The sequence below is a fragment of the Triplophysa rosa genome, linkage group LG6 (assembly GCF_024868665.1).
Source record: "Triplophysa rosa linkage group LG6, Trosa_1v2, whole genome shotgun sequence".
NCBI classification, from domain to species: domain Eukaryota; kingdom Metazoa; phylum Chordata; class Actinopteri; order Cypriniformes; family Nemacheilidae; genus Triplophysa; species Triplophysa rosa.
The window spans coordinates 15,240,297-15,260,049 of record NC_079895.1 but is presented as its reverse complement, the minus strand read 5'-3'; the positions used below and the strand labels follow the sequence as shown (position 1 = coordinate 15,260,049).

General features: G+C 43.8%; 1 protein-coding gene across 1 annotated transcript in view; it reads right to left on the bottom strand.

Moving 5' to 3' along the window:
- neb (nebulin) overlaps nucleotides 1-19,753 on the bottom strand; it is a 69,262-nt gene that overhangs the window by 40,697 nt on the left and 8,812 nt on the right. The window contains exons 18-45 of the mRNA XM_057335645.1: nucleotides 19,264-19,368; nucleotides 19,060-19,167; nucleotides 18,862-18,975; nucleotides 18,560-18,757; nucleotides 18,156-18,263; nucleotides 17,929-18,027; nucleotides 6,142-6,246; nucleotides 5,931-6,038; nucleotides 5,524-5,835; nucleotides 5,191-5,397; nucleotides 4,967-5,071; nucleotides 4,772-4,879; nucleotides 4,378-4,689; nucleotides 4,074-4,280; nucleotides 3,875-3,979; nucleotides 3,678-3,785; nucleotides 3,116-3,427; nucleotides 2,721-2,927; nucleotides 2,524-2,628; nucleotides 2,281-2,388; nucleotides 1,878-2,189; nucleotides 1,587-1,793; nucleotides 1,400-1,504; nucleotides 1,197-1,304; nucleotides 767-1,078; nucleotides 413-619; nucleotides 225-329; nucleotides 18-125 (exon numbers count right to left, since the gene is read on the bottom strand). Coding sequence (XP_057191628.1) covers nucleotides 18-125; nucleotides 225-329; nucleotides 413-619; nucleotides 767-1,078; nucleotides 1,197-1,304; nucleotides 1,400-1,504; nucleotides 1,587-1,793; nucleotides 1,878-2,189; nucleotides 2,281-2,388; nucleotides 2,524-2,628; nucleotides 2,721-2,927; nucleotides 3,116-3,427; nucleotides 3,678-3,785; nucleotides 3,875-3,979; nucleotides 4,074-4,280; nucleotides 4,378-4,689; nucleotides 4,772-4,879; nucleotides 4,967-5,071; nucleotides 5,191-5,397; nucleotides 5,524-5,835; nucleotides 5,931-6,038; nucleotides 6,142-6,246; nucleotides 17,929-18,027; nucleotides 18,156-18,263; nucleotides 18,560-18,757; nucleotides 18,862-18,975; nucleotides 19,060-19,167; nucleotides 19,264-19,368 — 4,605 coding nt within the window. The remainder of the gene's footprint in view (nucleotides 1-17; nucleotides 126-224; nucleotides 330-412; nucleotides 620-766; nucleotides 1,079-1,196; nucleotides 1,305-1,399; nucleotides 1,505-1,586; nucleotides 1,794-1,877; nucleotides 2,190-2,280; nucleotides 2,389-2,523; nucleotides 2,629-2,720; nucleotides 2,928-3,115; nucleotides 3,428-3,677; nucleotides 3,786-3,874; nucleotides 3,980-4,073; nucleotides 4,281-4,377; nucleotides 4,690-4,771; nucleotides 4,880-4,966; nucleotides 5,072-5,190; nucleotides 5,398-5,523; nucleotides 5,836-5,930; nucleotides 6,039-6,141; nucleotides 6,247-17,928; nucleotides 18,028-18,155; nucleotides 18,264-18,559; nucleotides 18,758-18,861; nucleotides 18,976-19,059; nucleotides 19,168-19,263; nucleotides 19,369-19,753) is intronic.

Sequence of the window (19,753 nt, the reverse complement as noted above, 5' to 3'; positions counted from 1 at the left end):
AATGGAAGAAAACTTACATTACTAGCAATAGCAGTGGTTGCCTTGGCAGCTTGAATCTGGATAGCATCTGCACGCAGATCGTATCCCTTTTTCTTTGCTAGTTCATTGGCAAGTTTGTACTGTTTCTAAAGGAATGAGTAAAAAAGGATAATTTTCAGGATAATTGACATTTAAGTGCATTTATAGTTTAGAATAAATCAACAAGTATGAATTGTATCACTAACCTCACTGTAGTTAGCTTTATTCTGACGAGCAAGTGCCACGTCCATAGCATCTGGCATAATGTGAATCTTGGTTTTGTCTTTTTCCCATGCAGCAATATATTTTTGCTGAAGACAAGATATATGGGAAATGATTCAAACATACGGTCTATAACAAACCACAACGTCAAGTCAGGTGGCTTCAATTTTACCTTATTATTGATGTCATTGTTGGTCGCAGCTAAGACCAAATCCATAGAAGACGTTTCTTTAGTAAACTTAAAGTTACTAGGGTGTGTACGGTACTGTTTCTCGCTGCCTATTTTGCTGGCATTCTTTGCTTTCTCCACTTCCAGAGATCCAATGGGAATCCATCCAATTCCTTTGATATAACTGTTATACTCAGATTTGTAGATGTTCTGCAAGAAGGGTGAAAATGCTGTCATATCCACTATATAATATATAACGACTTATATTTCACAACTAAAAGTGATTCTAAACATATAATGCTTACAGGTCGGTATAGTCTTAAGTATAAAATATTTAGATGAATAGCTCAGACTTACATCACTTGCGATCATCTGCATGTTACGTGCAAGCACGAGGTTCATTGCATCGGGCAGAACTTTATAATGAGAAATGTGGTGCCTGTATCCAGCATAGGTCTGTGCAGCTGTAGCCTGCTTGGCATGTACGACGCTAAGCATGTCCACAGGTGTGTGATACTTCAGCTTGGCCTTGTGGTAATCCTTCTTGTAGAGTTTATCACTCTGTATCTTGGCCACCCCCATGTAGTGCACCAGCAAAGGGTCGTCCTGAATACTACGGACGCCAATGTGATGTCCTCTTGCCTTGTTGTACTCCTTTTTGTACTTGTACTGTAATAAGAACATGAATGAGAAAATGAATATATTAGTATCTGTAGAGAAGTATTTGTAGAAGTGAAAAAGGGAAAAACTATAGACCGAAACATATGATTATCTCAATGTTACGTACGTCGCTGGCAATGTTTGTGGAGGTTCTAGCTGCAACCACCGCTACAGCATCAGCTTTAAGGTCGTAACCTTTCTTCTTCAGGGCTTCCAATCCTGCTTTGTAGGCTTTCTGTGTTCAAAAACGTGTTACACATATTAGAATACAAAAGAAACTTGAATCTATGATCAGCCTGTTAAAAGATTCTACAAATACAGTAGACGTACCTCACTCATGTTGATCGCATTAGCCTTCGCAAGAAGAATCTCAGGACTGTCGGGCATGATGTGAATTTTTGTCTTATCCTTGTTCCAAGCATCTGTGTATGCTTGCTGTAATAATATAGATTCAGATTAAAAATCAGATCAAGTAGAGTTTACATCCCACAGTAGATATTGCAAAAGTGTTGCCTACTTTGTCCATGATCTTGTTGTTGGCAGTAGCCAAGGCAAGGTCCATAGAATCCATAAGCTTGTGGAAGGTGTAATTGGAGGGGTGAGTGCGGTACTTTTGGTCACTCAGAATCTTTCCTCCAATCTTTGCGGTCTCTACTCCCAGTGAACCAATAGGCACCCATCCGACACCTTTCATAGTGCTGTTGTATTCACTCTTGTACTCAACCTAAAAAATAGCAACAATCATTTTAAAATGCAATGATAGGTAAAAAGTTTCTTAAACTTTTACTTTTTTATTTGGATGACTTACATCGCTTGAGCTGATGTTCATGGAGCGAGCTAACATCAGGTTCATGGCATCAGGAAGCAGGTTGTAGCGATGGTGGTGCTGCTTGTATCCTGCATACGTCTGAACCGTCGAAGCGTGCTTGGCCTGAACGATACTCAGCATATCTACAGGGGTGTGGTATTTCAGCTTGGCCTTGTGGTAATCCTTCTTGTAGTGTCTTTCACTCTGTATCTTAGCCACCTGCATGTAGTGCACCAGCAAGGGATCATCCTGGAGACTACGGAAGCCAACGTGGTGACCTCTTGCCTTCTCGTATGCCAACTTGTACTTGTACTGTAATGGCAGAAAAGATGCCGTAGTTGTGCCACCACATCAATGATTTTGCAAACATTTTTGAATCTTTTGAAAATGATGTAAAACTCACATCGCTGGCAATATTCCTGCAGGCTTTGGCAGCCACAATAGAAATAGCATCTGGTTTGAGATCATAGCCCTTTTTATACATTTCCTCAAGGCCAGCTTTGTAGAGTTTCTGAAAATACAAAGAAAAGAACAAATAGTTAAGCAACATAACAAACCCTAACTACTGCATTGGCAGCTTGTATTCATTATAAGAATTCATCATGAGAATATTTGTCTCAATCAAAAACTACACTATAAATCATACCTGACTCATGGTTAATGAATTGGCCTTGGCCAGGATAATTTCAGGACTGTCGGGCATCACATGAATTTTGAGCTTGTCCTTCTCCCAGGCAGCATGGTATGCTTTCTATAACAATAACAAATATGTTTAATGTTGATGCATGGACCATTAATTCCACACCAGTCAACCCAGTGAAAATAAACTGAATTCAGACTTGCCTTGTCCATGATCTTGTTGTTAGCAGTAGCCAAAGCAAGGTCCATAGAATCCATAAGCTTGTGGAAGGTGTAATTGGAGGGGTGAGTGCGGTATTTATAGTCACTCAGAATCTTTCCTCCAATCTTTGCGGTCTCTACTCCCAGTGAACCAATAGGCACCCATCCAACACCTTTCATAGTGGTGTTGTATTCACTCTTGTACTCAACCTGGGAAACAAAGAAAAGGCAAAACAATTATTTAAATTCAAAGATCCCACTTCAATCTTACTGAGGTCCCACTCACAGCTTAATGGTGCATAATAAAGTATGTCTCTGCTGTGTCTGGTTCTGTAATTATACCACTGACATTAGTTTCTGCTAAAATGTTGGAATCTTAAATTAGAGAAATGGCTCACATCACTGGAGCTGGCATTCATGGAGCGAGCTAACTCCAGGTTCATGGCACCAGGAAGCAGGGTGTAGCGATGGTGGTGTTGCTTGTATCCTGCGTACGTCTGAATCATTGAGGCGTGCTTGGCCTGAATGATACTCAGCATATCTACAGGGGTGTGGTACTTCAGCTTGGCCTTGTGATAATCCTTCTTGTAGTTTCTTTCACTCTGAATTTTAGCCACCTCCATGTAGTGCACAAGCAAGGGGTCATCCTGGAGACTACGTAAACCAATGTGGTGACCTCTTGCCTTCTCAAATTCTTTCTTGTACTGATACTGTAAAAAAACAATTTACATTTACATTTATTCATTTGGCAGATGCTTTTATCCAAAGCGACTTACGAGTACGGTGCAGTGGGCAGTTACCACTGCAGAGCAAACGGGGGTAAGGTGCCTTGCTCAAGGGCACTTCAGTCATTTCCTGGTGGCACTGAGAATTGAACCAGCGACCTTCTGGCTACAAGTCCAACTCTCTAACCACTAGGCCACAGCTGAGGTAATTGGTACAAAAATAACTTGCACTTACATTACTGGCAATGTGTCTTCCTAGTTTAGCAGCAACAATAGGAATAGCATCAGCTTTCATGTCATAGCCTTTGGCGATGTCTGCAAGCCACTGAGCCTTGTAGTGTGACTACAAAAACAAGTTTGGTTTCATGTTTGATTTGTAAGTTATGTGCTACTACAGTACAATTAAAAACGTCTATTTTCATTTTACTTTACCTGACTCATTGTCTGGGCATTATACTTGGCCTGCTGGAACTCTGGGGCATCCGGAGGTAAATGGTAGGTGTGCATGAATTTCTCTCCAGAGGCTTTATAGGCAGCCTAAAAGTGCACAGAAAGTGAATCCATACATCTTTGCAATCATTTTTATTTTATTTTGATAACTATCCATGATAGCCATTTAAATATCTTGTACTTTATTTTGTAGTTTTGAGTTGTTCATGGCCAAGACCATGTTCATCTGGTCCGTCAGACTGGTAAATTTCAAGCTACCAGGATGTTTTCTATATGACTTCTCATCGAGGGCAGCTTTGGCCGCCTTGGCCTTCTCAACATCAATGGAACCTATTGGAACCCAACCTGCTCCTTTGTAGATGTTGTTAAACTCTGATTTATACACATTCTGTAAGGATAAAAAAAGATTCATTAATAATGTTGTCAATACACAAGTAAAACGTTTAATTGAATAAAATAGACCCAGTATTATAAGATGATCTTACATCGCTTTGGATCTCCATCATGTTACGAGCCAGTCCAATGTGCATGGCATCTGGTAGGAGGACATAGTTGTGGGTGAGCTTTTTGTAGCCTGCATTTGTTTGAACTTTAGATGCTTGCTTGGCATGTACGACGCTAAGCATGTCCACAGGGGTGTGGTACTTCAGCTTGGCCTTGTGGTAATCCTTTGTGTAGTTCCTTTCACTTTGCATCTTAGCCACCTTCATGTAGTGCACGAGCAAGGGGTCATCCTGAAGACTACGGAAGCCAACGTGATGACCCCTGGCCTTCTGATATGCAAGCTTATATTTGTACTATTAAAAATAATACAACACAATTGAGTCATCGATTCACAAAACAAATCAAATATTAATCAATGAAATATTGTTTGCTTACATCACTAGCAATATCTCTAGAGGATTTGGCAGCGACTATAGGAATGGCATCATGCTTCATATGATGACCTTTCAGGAGATCCTGCTTGTGTGCATATGTATAGTAGGTCTAAAAAAGAATAAACAAAAGGTTACAGTTGAACTAGATACCAATAACTGACTTAAAAATTGTGTATAAGATATGCAAAATTCTCACCTTGCTAACATTGACAGCATTATATTTGGCCTGCAGGAGCTCGGGTGCATCAGCAGGGAGATGGTATGTGTGCATAAACTTCTCACCACTGGCTTTGTACAGTCTCTGTGGAACAATATTTACAAGATTTAGAGAGAATTTCAAAAACAGTACCACAGGGCTCCATTGTTGGCCCCCCTGCAATTTAATTCATATTTATGAGCTAAAAGTGATAAATCCCTCACATCGCTGAGCTGCTGGGCATTTAGTTTGGCTTGTTCCATGACTGGGGTGTCCAGGACACTGGTGAACTTGATAGTGTCTGGGTGCTGCCTGTACTTCTTCTCATTGAGAGCCGCACCAGCAGCCTTAGCTTTTTCAACGTCCAGTGAACCAATAGGAATCCAACCGGTGCCTTTTACGTAGTTCTCATATTCCAGTTTATACTGGTACTAGTGGGATTAAACAGAATGTTTCAGTGCACACATTCTCATCCAAATGTATACATAAATGCACACTCACACATACTTTATGTACTACTGTATGTACAACTCATAATCGAAAATGTGTTTTCTTACATCACTGGAGCTGATGTTCATGGAGCGAGCTAAATTCAGATTCATGGCATCAGGGAGCAGGGTGTAGCGATGAATAGGCTGCTTGTATCCTGCAAACGTTTGAACTTTAGATGCATGCTTGGCATGTGCCATACTCATCATATCTACAGGGGTGTGGTACTTCAACTTGGCCTTGTGGTAATCCTTCTTGTAGTTCTTTTCACTCTGCATCTTAGCCACCTGCATGTAGTGCACCAGCAAGGGGTCATCCTGTATACTACGGAAGCCAACATGATGACCCCTATCCTTCATATACTGTTTCTTATACTGAACCTGAAAGGCATAAATCAACAGTTTATTCAGTATTGTTCGATTTCATTTTTTTTATATATATAATTATTCCATGAAGCTGAGAAACTGTTACTTACATCACTAGCAGCGTGTCTTGCGGCCTTCGCTGCAATTACAGGGATGGCATCAGGCTTCGAGTCATACCCCTTTGCGATAGTCTTCAGCCATTCAACCTTATAGTATTTCTGTAAAGCAGAGACAGTACACTTGTACATGATCCTATCAATTTCACCAAAAAGGAATATGCAGCCATTTTATCTTTATACTGTATAAGACAATTGTACTTACATTGCTTATGTTGTACGCGTTACATCTGGCCTGAATGAATTCCGGGACATCAGGAGGCAGGGAATATTTCTGATGGATTTCCTCTAGACCTTTCTTATAGTGCAGCTAAATAGAGAAAATAATTTACACATAAACGTGCTGGTCTGCTCTAACAAAAACATGCAAGGGTATCATTTAAAGATGAGGTAACATGCTATTTTATGCATTCTGACTTCTTTACACTGTTAAACGTGCTGGCTTCTCAAGCTTAACATGGTCAACTTGTCAAAAAACGAGTTGAATGTGTAACATAGTATTTCGGTGCTCGATTCACTCCGCCAGGGTTCGTACAGGGTTTTTTTCGAACATGGATTCCCGTTTCGTAACAAGGGTTCTAAGTCCCTTATTGAACAATTCTCCCGGAAAAGCACGCCCACACATTATCCAGTGAGTGAAAGAGCACGTCCACGCGTCAACCAGCTAGCATGAGAAAGAGCACGCCCATCAATGCCACTTCACTCAGCTGACGGAAGTTTAGCTGTGTTTGATTGCTCACTGCATTTCGGTGAAGAATGTTATATAAAACGGTGGATATAACACTGGATTTGGAGATCGTTTGAAACTGATAGATGGTGCGGTCCCAGCGCTAAAAGATGCCGGACATGAACCACACGCGGTAAGTCATATGTCTGTGTTTTGTTGGCAATCGGCGTGTACGCGCATAATGTAAACAACACAAACTTATAGTGAATCAATGCGATGATGTATTGTGTGCTCATGCTGTAGTTCCGCACCCCCTGCACACCTCCAGGCCCTCATCTTTTTCCGGAAAAAAAACGTACAGCTGTATCTGTAATGTTTATATTTATAATGATGAGACTGTTTGTAACAGATGTCTTTTTATTACAGCTCACATCTTCACATGCAGCGCTTAACAACTTCCTCGAGCAACTTCCACCTTAGGTAAGCAAACCTCTACTGACCTCTAGTGGTTAAAGTAGGAACCTACATACATTTATATATCATGACATCCCCTTTTCTTTAGATGTTCTTTCAATTACTGAACACTTAGAGAACAACAAAATAACATGTTAACACTGTAAACATTATACAGACTAGACTATACAGTTTACACAATAACATTCTTAACAACGATTCACTTTAGGTCACATTCTTGAACACATTCAAATTTCAATCTTCTTTTACTGTATACTTTGTGAGTGCTTAAAGTGTCTGTGTTCACTTTAATCTACAAGTTTCATTCAGAGATTAAGTCTATCAGGAGGATTTATTGTGCGTTTGGATCTTCTCTGTACAGGTAAGTGTATTTCTTCATCTTGCTTTCTACTGTCTATGTCTGGCGATGTTCCCTGTGTTGCAGGTGATGTTTCACTGTCTGCGTTGTTTTCAGAATTTTCCACTGGCATTGTTTCTTGTGTTTTTAACAGACTCCTTCTATTCCTTTTTAGGATTTGACCATCCTCTGTTTTGACTGTGTAGGATCTCGGATTAACCTCCTCTAGGACTTTGCCCGTTCTATTCCAGGTATTTTTATCCTCAAGTCTTACTGTGTCCTTTGTAGCCAGTGGTCCCAGACTTCTGGATGTCTTGTCATAATTTGCTTTTTGTCTCTGTTTCAGGTGCATATGTTTCTTTCTCCAGGCTCTGTTTTTGTTTGGCTTTGTTACGTAAGGCAATGTAGTGCGTAATTTGCATCCCATTAAAATCTCAGCAGGAGACAAACCATGCTCAAGTGGAGAAGCACGATAGTTCAGCACGATAGTTTACTACTACTGCCTTCTTGAGTAGTTGTATTACTATCTGTACTCCCTTCTCCTGGATGTCACGTGTTTAAAATCATACTCCACAGGAAAGTCCTGGAATTCTTTGCTACTGTAGCACGGCCCGCTGTCACTGCAGACCACCTGTGGAATTCCGTGTCTTGCAAAGATTGATTTCATGTGTGTAATAACACAGGCAGCAGATGTATTCGGGAGGAGTGCCATTTCTGGGTAGTTTGACAGGTAATCAGTTACTAGCAGATAAGTCTTTCCATGCAGTGCAAACAAATCAGTTCCTATTTTCTGCCATGGCTCCCAATGTGGGTGAATTATGATCATTGGCTCCTTTTGCTGCTTTGCTTGATGCTTTAAGCAGATTTCACAGCTTGACACCATTCTGTCAATGTCACCATTCATTCATGGCCAACAGACAGCTGTTCTGGCCTGCCTTTTACACGTTTCTGCTCCCAAGTGTCCCTCGTGCAGTCTTTTCATCATATCCTGTCACAGTGATTGAGGTATAACAATTCTGTTTTGTCTCAGTAGAAGTCCTTTGACAACACTCTGATCTTATGTTGTAGTACTGAGAACACGCTCCTCGTGGCCATCCTTCATTCAGATTTTTAATGACCATCTGTAGATCCTTGCTGTTTCATCTGCTATTTGCTTGGACTTCGCATCAGATACTGGAAGAGCATCAGCAACCATGTTCACATGAAGAGTCACATCAGCCTCTGTGGAGCTCTCATGAGATTTTTCTCTTTGCGTGGTGGCCCTGGACAGGGCATCTGCCAGTACTATGTACTTGCCTGGTCTGTAGATTAAATCAAAATCATATCTTTGAAGCTTCATCATCAGCCGTTGGATTCTTGAGGACATCTCGTTAAAAATTTTCTTGATGATGGCTATTAATGGTTTGTGGTCCATCTCCGCCACAAAAATTGAACGGCTGTACACGTAGCTGTGAAACTTTTTCACTCCATACACCAGTCCAAGGCATTCTTTTTCTATTTGAGCGTAACGACACTCAGATGAAGTCATCGTTCTTGAGGCATATGCAACTGGCCTCCAGTTTTCTCCCTCTGCCTGCAGAAGCACCGCTCCCAATAGAGCCTTAGATGCATCTGTTGAAATCTTTGTCCTTTTTGATGGATCAAAGAAAGTTAGTAATGGCGCCGTAGTTAGGAGAGTCTTTAATCGACCCCATTCACGTTCATGACTGCCTGTCCACTTGAATTCACTCTTGTTATGTATCCGTTCTGTCATGTACACTGTCTTTGAAGAGAGATTTGGTATGAATTTTCCAATGAAGTTTATCATCCCCATCACTCTCTGTACAGCCTTCTTGTATGTGGGTCTGGGCATGTTAAGCATTGCTTGTATTGTACTCTGGTCTGGTTGAACACCTCCCTCTGACAGCTTGTCTCCAAGAAATGTGATTTCCTTCACTCCAAACTGACACTTCTCCTTATTCAGCTTCAGCCCGTAGTTCTGTACTCACTGTAGTACTTCCATCAGCCTCTCATTATGCTGCTCAAATGTGGAACCCCACAATATTATATCGTCCACATAGATGCGCACTCTGAATGTTTGCATTTAGGTATTTTGGGTCCACACACACGTAGATCACCATTTGTTTTTTTCACACAGACCATGGAATTCAATCATTCTGTAGGCTGTTCCACCTTTTCTATGACTCCCATTGATGTCATTCTTTCTAGCTCTGCTTTTAGCTTGTCTCGAAGTGGAGCAGGGACCCGTCTCGGCGCATGAACTACTGGCTTTGCATCTTCTTTCAACTGAAACTCATACGTTAATGGCAGCACTCCAAACCCTTCAAAGATGTCAGGAAACGTCTTCACTAGATTATTTACACTGTCTTGTGTTTTTGCTTCTTTTATGTTGTACACTCTTTTAACTAGGCATAGGTCTTCACATGCCTTGTCAGCCAACACAGAATCGTGTCCGTCTGGAACTACTACAAACATGAGATGATATTCTCTTTTTTCACTTTTACCTTGAGTCTGCATGTTCCTTTTGTTTCAATGAACTGTCCATTGTACGCTTTGAGTTGCACGGTTTTCTGATTAATATGTGGCTTTATTTTCATTTCTCTTATGTCTTGTTCAGAAATTAGGTTGGCTTTTGCTCCTGTGTCCAGCTTGATTGACACTTTTACTCCATTTATTTCCAGAGCTGTTATCCACTTGTCTTCTATAACACCACTCACATCCGTGTTCTCTGAACTTCCTTGATATGAGTCCACCTGTTCCACCATGCCAACAACGAAGGTGTCACTGAGGGCAGTTTCTTCCACTATATGGACATGTCCACTTCCACTTTGTTTACTCTTGGAAAAGCATTGTTTTGCAAAATGATTCTGCCCTCCACATTTAGCACAGGCTTTGCCGTAGGCTGGGCACTGGTTCGGCTGGTGTCTTTTGCCACATCTCTTGCAATTAAACATTTCATTCTGCTTTTGCTGTTTCATTTTTCTTGAGCTGTATTTTTGCATTTTTCCAGTCACTGCTGCTACAGATGAACTGTCACTTCAACTTGTCTTTGTGTTGTCACTGAATGTTTTAGCATGCTGCTGAGCTAGTTCACTTGCATGACATATCCGCACTGCTTCAGCCAATGTGAGTTCAGTCTCTCTTATCAATCTCTCTCTCATTTTTTTAAAATTAATTCCGAATGCTATCTGGTTACAGATCATTGAATCATATAGTAATCCAAAGTTGCATGTCCTTGCTTTAAGTTTAAGGTCCATTAGGAAACTAACAAAAGTCTCTCCCTGTTGTTGCAAACGAGACCGAAACATACCTTTCAAAGGTCTCGTTCTTTTTCGGTGAACAGTGCAAGTCAAACTTTCCAATCACCACGTCGTAACTGCCTTTATCTTCTTCTCGATCAAACACGAGCATGTTGAACACCTCTATCGATTGAGGTCCTGCAACTGTGAGTAGCAGGGCTATTTTCCGTGCATAGGACTCCTCGTCAAGTCCCACAACTTGTAAATACAGTGTAAATCGTTGCTTAAACGTACGCTACTCACAATCGACATTTCCCGTCCAGTTCACAGAGTCAGGCGGTTTCACTCTTTCCATGACAGCGATCCGTTTCTCTTACCACTCCTGGTACCATGCAATGTTTATATTTATAATGATGAGACTGTTTGTTTCTAGTGGTTAAAGTAGGAACCTACATACATTTATATATCATGACAGTATGTGTATTTTATAAATTTGATCAAGCTAAACACTCTTCGAAGATACAAAGTATGCAACAATACTGTATAGGTACTATACAGTAGTATAGGCAGTTTCAGCAGTGGTCGTATGAGGAACAAGTACCGGTTCGGGCCCAAGCGGCCAAACTGACCCGGCTGGGACAGTTGTGGCTGTTATCCGGAGAACCTTCAGCCTCCCAAGTGGCCGAACGTGTGGTGGTTGACCGGCTGCTACGAGCTCTTCCCCGGCGCTACCGATCAGCGGTCAATATGAGAGGCCCCACTAACCTCCGCGAGGTCGTTGAAGCGGTGGAATTGGCAGAATCCTCGGCAGCCCGAGATGCTGGAGAGACAGCATGAGTGCTGCCCCCGAAGGTAACCCCGGCTTGGCGACCCCAGGAGGGCACTTCGAGTACACAGACCCGGAGCACCCCCGCCTCCGGACGAGCCTATGCCCACCGAGCCCGCTTCCACTGGACCCCCGCTTGGCTGTCGGATTGTGCGGTGCACCAGGCCATGCCGTCCGGAGCTCCCTGGCGAACGGTCCGGGTGGAGGGTCGACCAGTCACCGCCACGCTGGACTCCGGGACACGCTGGTCCAGCCAGGGATTGTGCACCCCCAGGCCAGTGGGAAGTCCTCCATCACGATCACCTGTGTCCACGAGGACACCCGGAGTGTGCCAGCGTGCCAGGTAACTGTGGCCGCCGGCCCGGGATCGTGGACGCTGGAGATCGGGATTGTGGATGACCTACCGGTGCCGATGCTACTGGGGCTACTAGCCCCAGCTATTTGAGAGGTTCAATCAGACCTTGAAGAGGATGCTCCGTCGAGTGGTGGCAGAGGATGGGCACGACTGGGACCTCCTGCTGCCCTATGTGCTCTTCGGTGTTCAGGAAGTGCCCCAGGCGTCCACCGGCTTCACGCCCTTTGAACTCCTTTTCGGCCGGCAGCCCCGCGGCCTGCTGGATGTGGCCCGGGACGCCTGGGAGCAGCAACTAGCACCTCACCGCAGCCTGATAGAGCACGTCCAGCAGATATGCGGGCCCGCATAGATCGAGTAATGCCCATCGTAAAGGAACACCTCGTCGAGGCCCAGCGCGCCCAACAACGGTGGTATGACTGGCCCACACAGCCTCGAGAGTTCCAGCCCGGCGACAGAGTGTTAGTCCTGACCCCCACAGCCACCTCTAAGTTCTTGGTCTCCTGGAGAGGGCCGTACACCATCATGGAGAAAGTTGGGCCAGTCAACTACCGTTATCCGTCAGCCGGGACAACGACGGGAGGAACAGCTGTACCATGTCAACTTGCTGAAAAAGTGGGTTGCCACCCCAGCCCAGATGGCGGGGTTCGCCACAGACGAGCCACCCGTAATCCCGATGGGAGAACAGCTGTCCCCCATCCAGAAGAAAGAGCTCCAGACCCTGGTCAGTCAGTTCCGAGACGTCTTTTCTGCAAAGCCCGGGCAGACTCGGATGATGCAGCACGAGATCCGAACACCACCTGGAGTCGTGGTTAGACAGCAGCCCTACCAGGTGCCAGAGACTCGTCGACTGGCTATAGAGGAGGAGATCACCAGGATGAAGGAGATGGGGGTGATAGAGCCCTCCCGCAGCCCCTGGTCCAGTCCCATCGTAATGGTCCTGAAAACCAGATAGCACTCTCCACTTCTGTAATGACTTTCGGCGACTCAATGAGGTGTCCAGCTTCGACGGATACCCGATGCCCCGAGTGGATGACCAACAAAGGGATATTGGCAGGTGCCCCTCTCCCCAAAGTCCCGCGAAAAGACAGCGTTTAGCACCCCCTCCGGACACTGGCAGTATACTGCCATTTGGGTTGCACGGGGCGCCTGCCACCTTCCAGTGGATGATGGATGTCTTGCTGCGACCCCATCATGCGCACGCGGCCACGTATATAGATGACCTGGTCATCCACTTGGGGTCCTGGGACACCCACCTGGACAGAGTGCGGAGAGTGCTGATGGACCTCCGGAAGGCAGGCTTAACGGCGAATCCCAAGAAGTGCCACCTCGGACTAGCCAAAGCCCAGTACCTGGGATACCGGGTCGAAGGTGGAAGCCGTCCGGGATGCCCCCCGACCCCGCAACAAGTCCCAGGTATGTGCCTTCCTGGGGCTGGCGGGTTACTATCGGTGCTTCATCCCCAACTTTTCATCCATAGCCAGTCCCCTGACCGACCTGACCAAAAAGGGGCAGCCGGAGGACGTGAAGTGGACCCGGGAAACGGAGCAAGCATTCCAGGCACTGAAAAAGACGCTGTCGTCCGCCCCCGTGCTGCATGTGCCCGATTTCCAGACCGACGCCTCGGACACCGGACTGGGAGCGGTACTGTCACAGACCCGGGAGAAAGTGGAGCACCCCGTGGTCTACATTAGCCGTAAACTCACCCCAGCGGAAGCGCCACGCTTCCCATCGCTGAGATAGGGGACGGAGCACTTCGCATTGCTCGTTCTGACTCGTCTCTCTCTGCAGCACGCATTATAGCGGCACACTTAGAGGCTGAGTGCTATTTGCTGAGCTTGGCAACGGATCACTGCACTTATGCCAGGGACCATGCATACTTAAGGTATGAGGAGGAGGAAATTGCTCTTTTTGTGACAAGTCAACATGTTTATTGCATTTTTGACATACACAAATAGAACATTCTCGGTGTCGCCTGCAACCGCCAAGGGAGCAATCGGAGACATTCCTCCTCTCTCCCGACTCATCAGGATCGAGGCTTGGCGCCCGGCACGGCAGTTCCCGACCCGGGCTTCTTGCGCTGCCTCCTTGGTGACTCGAGTCAGGGGTCTTGGGCCGAACCGCAGGCTCCGAACTCCCCGCCACTGATGAAGAAGCCACTGAAGGGGCTTGCGTAGGTGGCCGGCGGGTTGCAGAAAGAGAGAGAAAAGGGGCTCTCTTTCTCGGAGCAGCAGCTTGGTGGCCCGAGTTAAGGAACCACGTGTCAAGTTTGCTCCTGTGGAGCTTCTCCGGACTCTAACCCCAGGTCCTGCACAGCCTTGGTCAGTATCCGGACGAGCTCGTTATGAAATAGCACGGGCCCTCAACCTCAGAGCTGTCTTCGGCAGACTGCGCCCAGTCCTTCTCGGACACAGCCAGGGACATGGTGTCATCCTCGTCCGCCGATCCCCGAAGAAGATCAATTCAGAAGCCCCTAGCGCAGGATGCAGGCTATCTGCGGTGAACTGCACTGGTGAGCGTGGAGTAAGAGATGTAGGGGGCGCTTCCGGCTCACGCCCTCTCTCCCTCTCCGGCTGCACACCCACCAGAGGCTCGTTGGCAGCAGTAGGGCACTGCTTAGCGAACCCACCAAGCGCTACGTTGCACCTAGATCTGAGCACCCGCACTGGAAGGTATTCACCGTGCGGGCAGCCCGACCCGGCCATAGCTGCCTCTGCATGAGCAAGGCCCAAGCAGAGGATACAGTGCTCGTGCGTGTGGGGAGGGGTCGACGGGCTCCGCACACAACACGTACATCCGCGACTAGACTTGTGCACGATTAACCAAAAATATGTGTGACTTATGCACAACTTGTGAGTGAAGTACGGTAAAATGCTGCTGCATTCAAAAGCCAGAGGGCGCTCTCGTGCAGAAACTCCAAATACGCACTGCAGAAGAAGACCATAACACACATAGTTCTAGGATATGCCTAAGGACATGTTTTTATCACTGTTCCTCAAGCCTCCGCAGGTATTTTCATGATACTAAAGTATATTTATAATGATCATGTTTGACAGGTGTTGCTTTTTTAAATGCACGTTATAAGCGACTCAAACTCGCAGCATTTCCTACTGATCCCAGAGCCGTGCTTCACGGACAAACCACGCATAAATAAATAATCGATGCCTTGCATAATCGCAGCCAGCTCGATTTCGGCAGGATTTAGTGGTAACCGCGATTAATCGTGCACAGCAACATCTGGACTGCCTAGAGGGAAGACCGCTAGTTATGCCGCTTGGACGGCGCTTATTATAGTGGAGGTGGCTCCGCCCCTCAGCGCCGTCTTCAGCGTCATTGGCCCAGTACAGTTTGGAATGTACTGCCGTTGTGCAATAAGGTTTCAGGAGGTTAGTGATTGGAGGATAACCCCCCATGTCGAAGTGAACCGTTCTCGAAAGGGAACCATTATGTCTATGAGGAGGCCTGGAAATCACTCGGATGTCACCTTAATATCTTTATTTGTGTTCCGAAAATGCCGGGAGGTCTCATAATATGTTTACATCATACATACAATGTTTATTTTGCACTAATAGATGAAACAACAGAATACAGAGTTTGTTTGTGACGGCATGACTAACAAACGCAGCACCTCAATGACACAGCAGCCAATATGAGAAACATTTTTATTTATTCTGTTTATTTTGTGTTTTATTGAATGGGGAACAAGTACAGACTATCCTATAATATTAAAAGATCTGTGTGTAGAAGCTAGCGCAATGAAACGTAAGGCTTTACCTGCGAGCTTTTGCGGCATCAGAACAAATCGTGAATGTTGCGGACGAAAACAGGACACATTGTGAATGTTGCGTGCGGAAGCAGGACAAGATAAGAACATATATTATTGCCAGGAGTGTGACAGAATCGCGCTGAACCGGGTTGGAATGATATCTGTCCCGTCGTCATCTTAAAGGTACAGTGTCAAAAAATCACATGATCTGTGACTAGTCGACATCAAGCTTTAAATGTCGCGCCAGAGCATCAAAGTCACCATGAAACGGAAGTTGCGATTGACTGCTTTTCCGTACCGTAACGTGTATCCGAGTGAAACGGCTTCTGAAATTAGAAAAAAATGTAGGGCAGGGCATTTTTTTCCCTTCCCTTTTTGATTGGTTTGTTGTAAATTGGGCCTGGAGGGGAGGGCTAAAAATACCTGGCCATTGGACAGTCAGCAGGCCCGGATTAAAAATTCAGAGGCCCCTGGGCACAAGTGTTTTATGGACCCCCCACATACACATGCACACAATAAAGTTTTTAATTAGCCTATAGGGCACCATGCGTATAAACACCTCTATCTTTTACAGGATTACATTGACAAGTTACAAACTATGATCACAACCTGAAGGACTATATCAACACCTGTACACATCCTCCATCATACAGGATTTACACCTCATGATTGCAACAATGCTTTTCTGGACCAGCAACAACAATATTAAGACATTTCCCAGCATACTGTAACTCACTGGCATATGCAAGCAGCACACACTACCACACCTATCAATTCAGTTCTATCAGATTCTTCCATAATTCACAAACAAACATGCAGGACATGCAAAACTGTTCTTAAGAGAAAATATAAGAACTTTCTTAAGATAAATTACAGAAAGTTTTTAAGAATATTCTTAAGTGCAATATTCAAATATTTTCATCTTTATTTTTCTAAGAATAAATGGGCAGTCTTTGTCAATGATTGTACTTCAAGAGTAATTTGTCTATTTGTTAAACTTATTTGTATAACAAGCACCTTGCGACTCACGTTCTTATTTAAGCTGTAATGTGTTACAGTAAACGGCATTAACGAGTATTATAAGTATAATTCTTTAGCCTATATATTACGACATCATCATATGTGTGCGTATGTCAATATTTTGCAATGTAAGTAAAAGCACTGTGGATTATCTAATAATGAAGGCTTAATATTGGTAAAGTAGGGCAGTTACTGATCAACATTATATCAATATAAAATAATTCATAATTGGCAAGGAAGCACCACCAAATAAATGTAAAAAACGCTTACCTTTTAAGATTTAAGACAGCCGCGAGGGTATATCAACTCATGTTTACAACAATAAAACCGTTCTCATTGACATAGCCTACTGTGTTTTCAGTTTCTGTTGTCAGTTCATGACGCGACATCGTCTAACAACTCACAATAAAAAGCGGTGATTTCGGCTAAAGTTAAATGTTCTTTCACACAGCCTCATGGTAACCTTGTGCATATTTACGGATGAAATTTGTTCATATTTATACATCCAAACAGTCGATAACAGTGACAGGTTGTTGGAAACGCTGTTTTGTACTCATTTTATTCACGAGTCACCTGTCGCACGGTGGTGCTTCTTCCTGCCACTCACTGTACAGAGTGACGCCGAGAGAAGGGATCCCTGCGCCGGGAAAGAGAGACCTCGCACTCGCGGGGCAGCACTGGCGACATTTTCCCTCTGAATGAAAACTAAGGTTATCCAAGAAGTGGATAGATTTGTCGCTATGTGCTTCTTCTGAGCAAAAGCCGGTAGATGGCTCGTAAAAGGGATTAAATCAAAAGACAGATTTTCTAATTCAGAAACAATGTTTTGTGTGTGCACCTCAATGTGCGCACACAAATGAATTTGGCTTAAACGCTGTTATGTGAAATTTTCTTCCCCTTGCCTGGGCCCCAAGCGCGCATGGGCCCCTGGGCCTGTGCCCATAATGCCCATTGGATAATCCGGCCCTGACAGTCAGTATAGTCCTACCTCTTTTTTGTTTCTGACGTCATGTGGTGAAGAGTTGTTGTTGAGGGGGGGAGAGGAGCTTAATGTTTTTGATGAAAGATTACAAGTGCAAATTAATTAAAAAAAAATGGTGTGCACAATAAATAATTTATAATAACCACTGCAACACTGTGTAAAACACTTAGAATTTTCCTGTTTGATTGCATGGTGACTTTAATGTCGACTAGTCAACTAGCAACTAGCAACCCCTAATACGTACTCAAGATTAATATGAGATTAGCAGAAACTGTGTGTGTTACCTCATCTTTAAAATACTTGGTTATATATTATGATCATATGCTTACATCACTTCTTATCATTTGGTTGACCTTAGCCTGCAGCTGGATGGGATGGTCATCTATAGCAGTGAAAGGTACAGTGTCTGGATGCTGCCTGTACTTTTTCTAAGTAGGAAGAAAGAAATATGAATAAAAGTTGGGAATGCATAAAGGATGAATACATTTTAAAAAATGCTTTCAGTGTTAGTGCACACATGTTGGTCAACTTAAATCAAGTTTAATCAATGTCATACCTCACTTAAGATCTCTGCTGCTTTCTTGGACTTCTCAAAGTCCAGGGAGCCATAAGGCACCCATGGTGTTCCTTTGACATAGTTGTTAAAGTCTGACTTGTACTCATTCTGTGGATACAAATCACAAAAAATCAGTATCAACAACAGTTCACAATTAATCACAGAAACAGACCAAACGGATGATGCTCTCTGAAAACGAGAATGCCCGCTCTGTAATACCTCCTACTGCGTATTGGTTCATATCTCTGAAGTAAATTAGATAATTAAAAGAGAAATGACCCCTTCTTAACCCCCAAAATCCTGAAACACATCAAAACTGGAAAGAAAACTGTGCTTGTCAAGACATTCAACACTAAACTTGCAAAATGGTTATTCTTGTAAGTGAAAGCAGAAGGGATCCTTACGTCACTCTGGATGGCATTTGCCTTCTTTGCCAGGTCCAGCGGAATGCTATCATAAGGCATGAGGTAACGGTTTATGATTTTCTTGTAGCCGGACATGCTGGCGATAGCTTGAGATTTCTTAGCAAGAGTCACAAGCATCATGTCCAGTGGGGTATGATACTTGGTCTTCATCTTCTCATAGTCTTTCTTATACTCGCGCTGTCAACATATTTCAGAGGATTCAATTAGAAAATGATCAGCTAAAAAAAAACTTCAGGATTGTTGCGTGCTATAGTTGACACCTTTGTGTAGTTCAATCGTACCTCACTTTGTATCTTAGCGACATGTACTGAGTGCAGGATTTTGGGGTCATCGTTGATGCTGAGGGCCCCAATCATATGCCCTCTGTTCTTCTCATATTCCTTCTTGTATTTCACCTGACATCAAAGACCATGAGAACAAAACAGTGTTACTATTGCATCAAGCAGTGTTGCATCGAATCACCCAAATCCTTTACTTACATCACTAGCGATGTTGGTGTGGGCGCGAGCTGCGAGGATTGAAATCGCATCTCCTTTCACCTCAAATTTCTTTGCTTTTGTCTTTTCCCATTCATACTTGTAGCACGTCTAGGGACATGAAATTTAATAGTGCATTATGATCAGGTTACAAATTACTGTAATAAAAAGCATTTAATAAAGCAATTTGAATGAATAAAAACCTACATCACTGATGTTAAATGCGTTAACTCTGGACTGAATAAAGAAAGGGTAATCAGGAGGGAGGTAACACTTAAACTTCTCCTTCTCATACTTTTCCTTGTAGTTGATCTGTAAAAAGAGAAAATAACAGTAAATGCATGTATTTGTTGCATATGTGCAATGTGTACACAACAAAAATCATTCACACACAATGTCCGACATCTTAATATTTTGAAACATTGTAATGATCAATTTTACAAAGACCTTATAATATTACACGTATTAAAAACATATGGTGTGATGACGTTATATTTAATAAACAGATGACGTGGTAATTAGCATACACAGTATATTCCCTTAGTAAATTGTGCTCCACATTGAACGCTAGATGTCTCTTTTTCCTAAAATACCTTCGGAAACAAACAGTTGTAAAATAATATGTCTGGGGATTCACTGGCATTAAAAGTGACAGCTGTGCTTGGATAATGAGAGTTATTCTGGTGAAGCAATCATC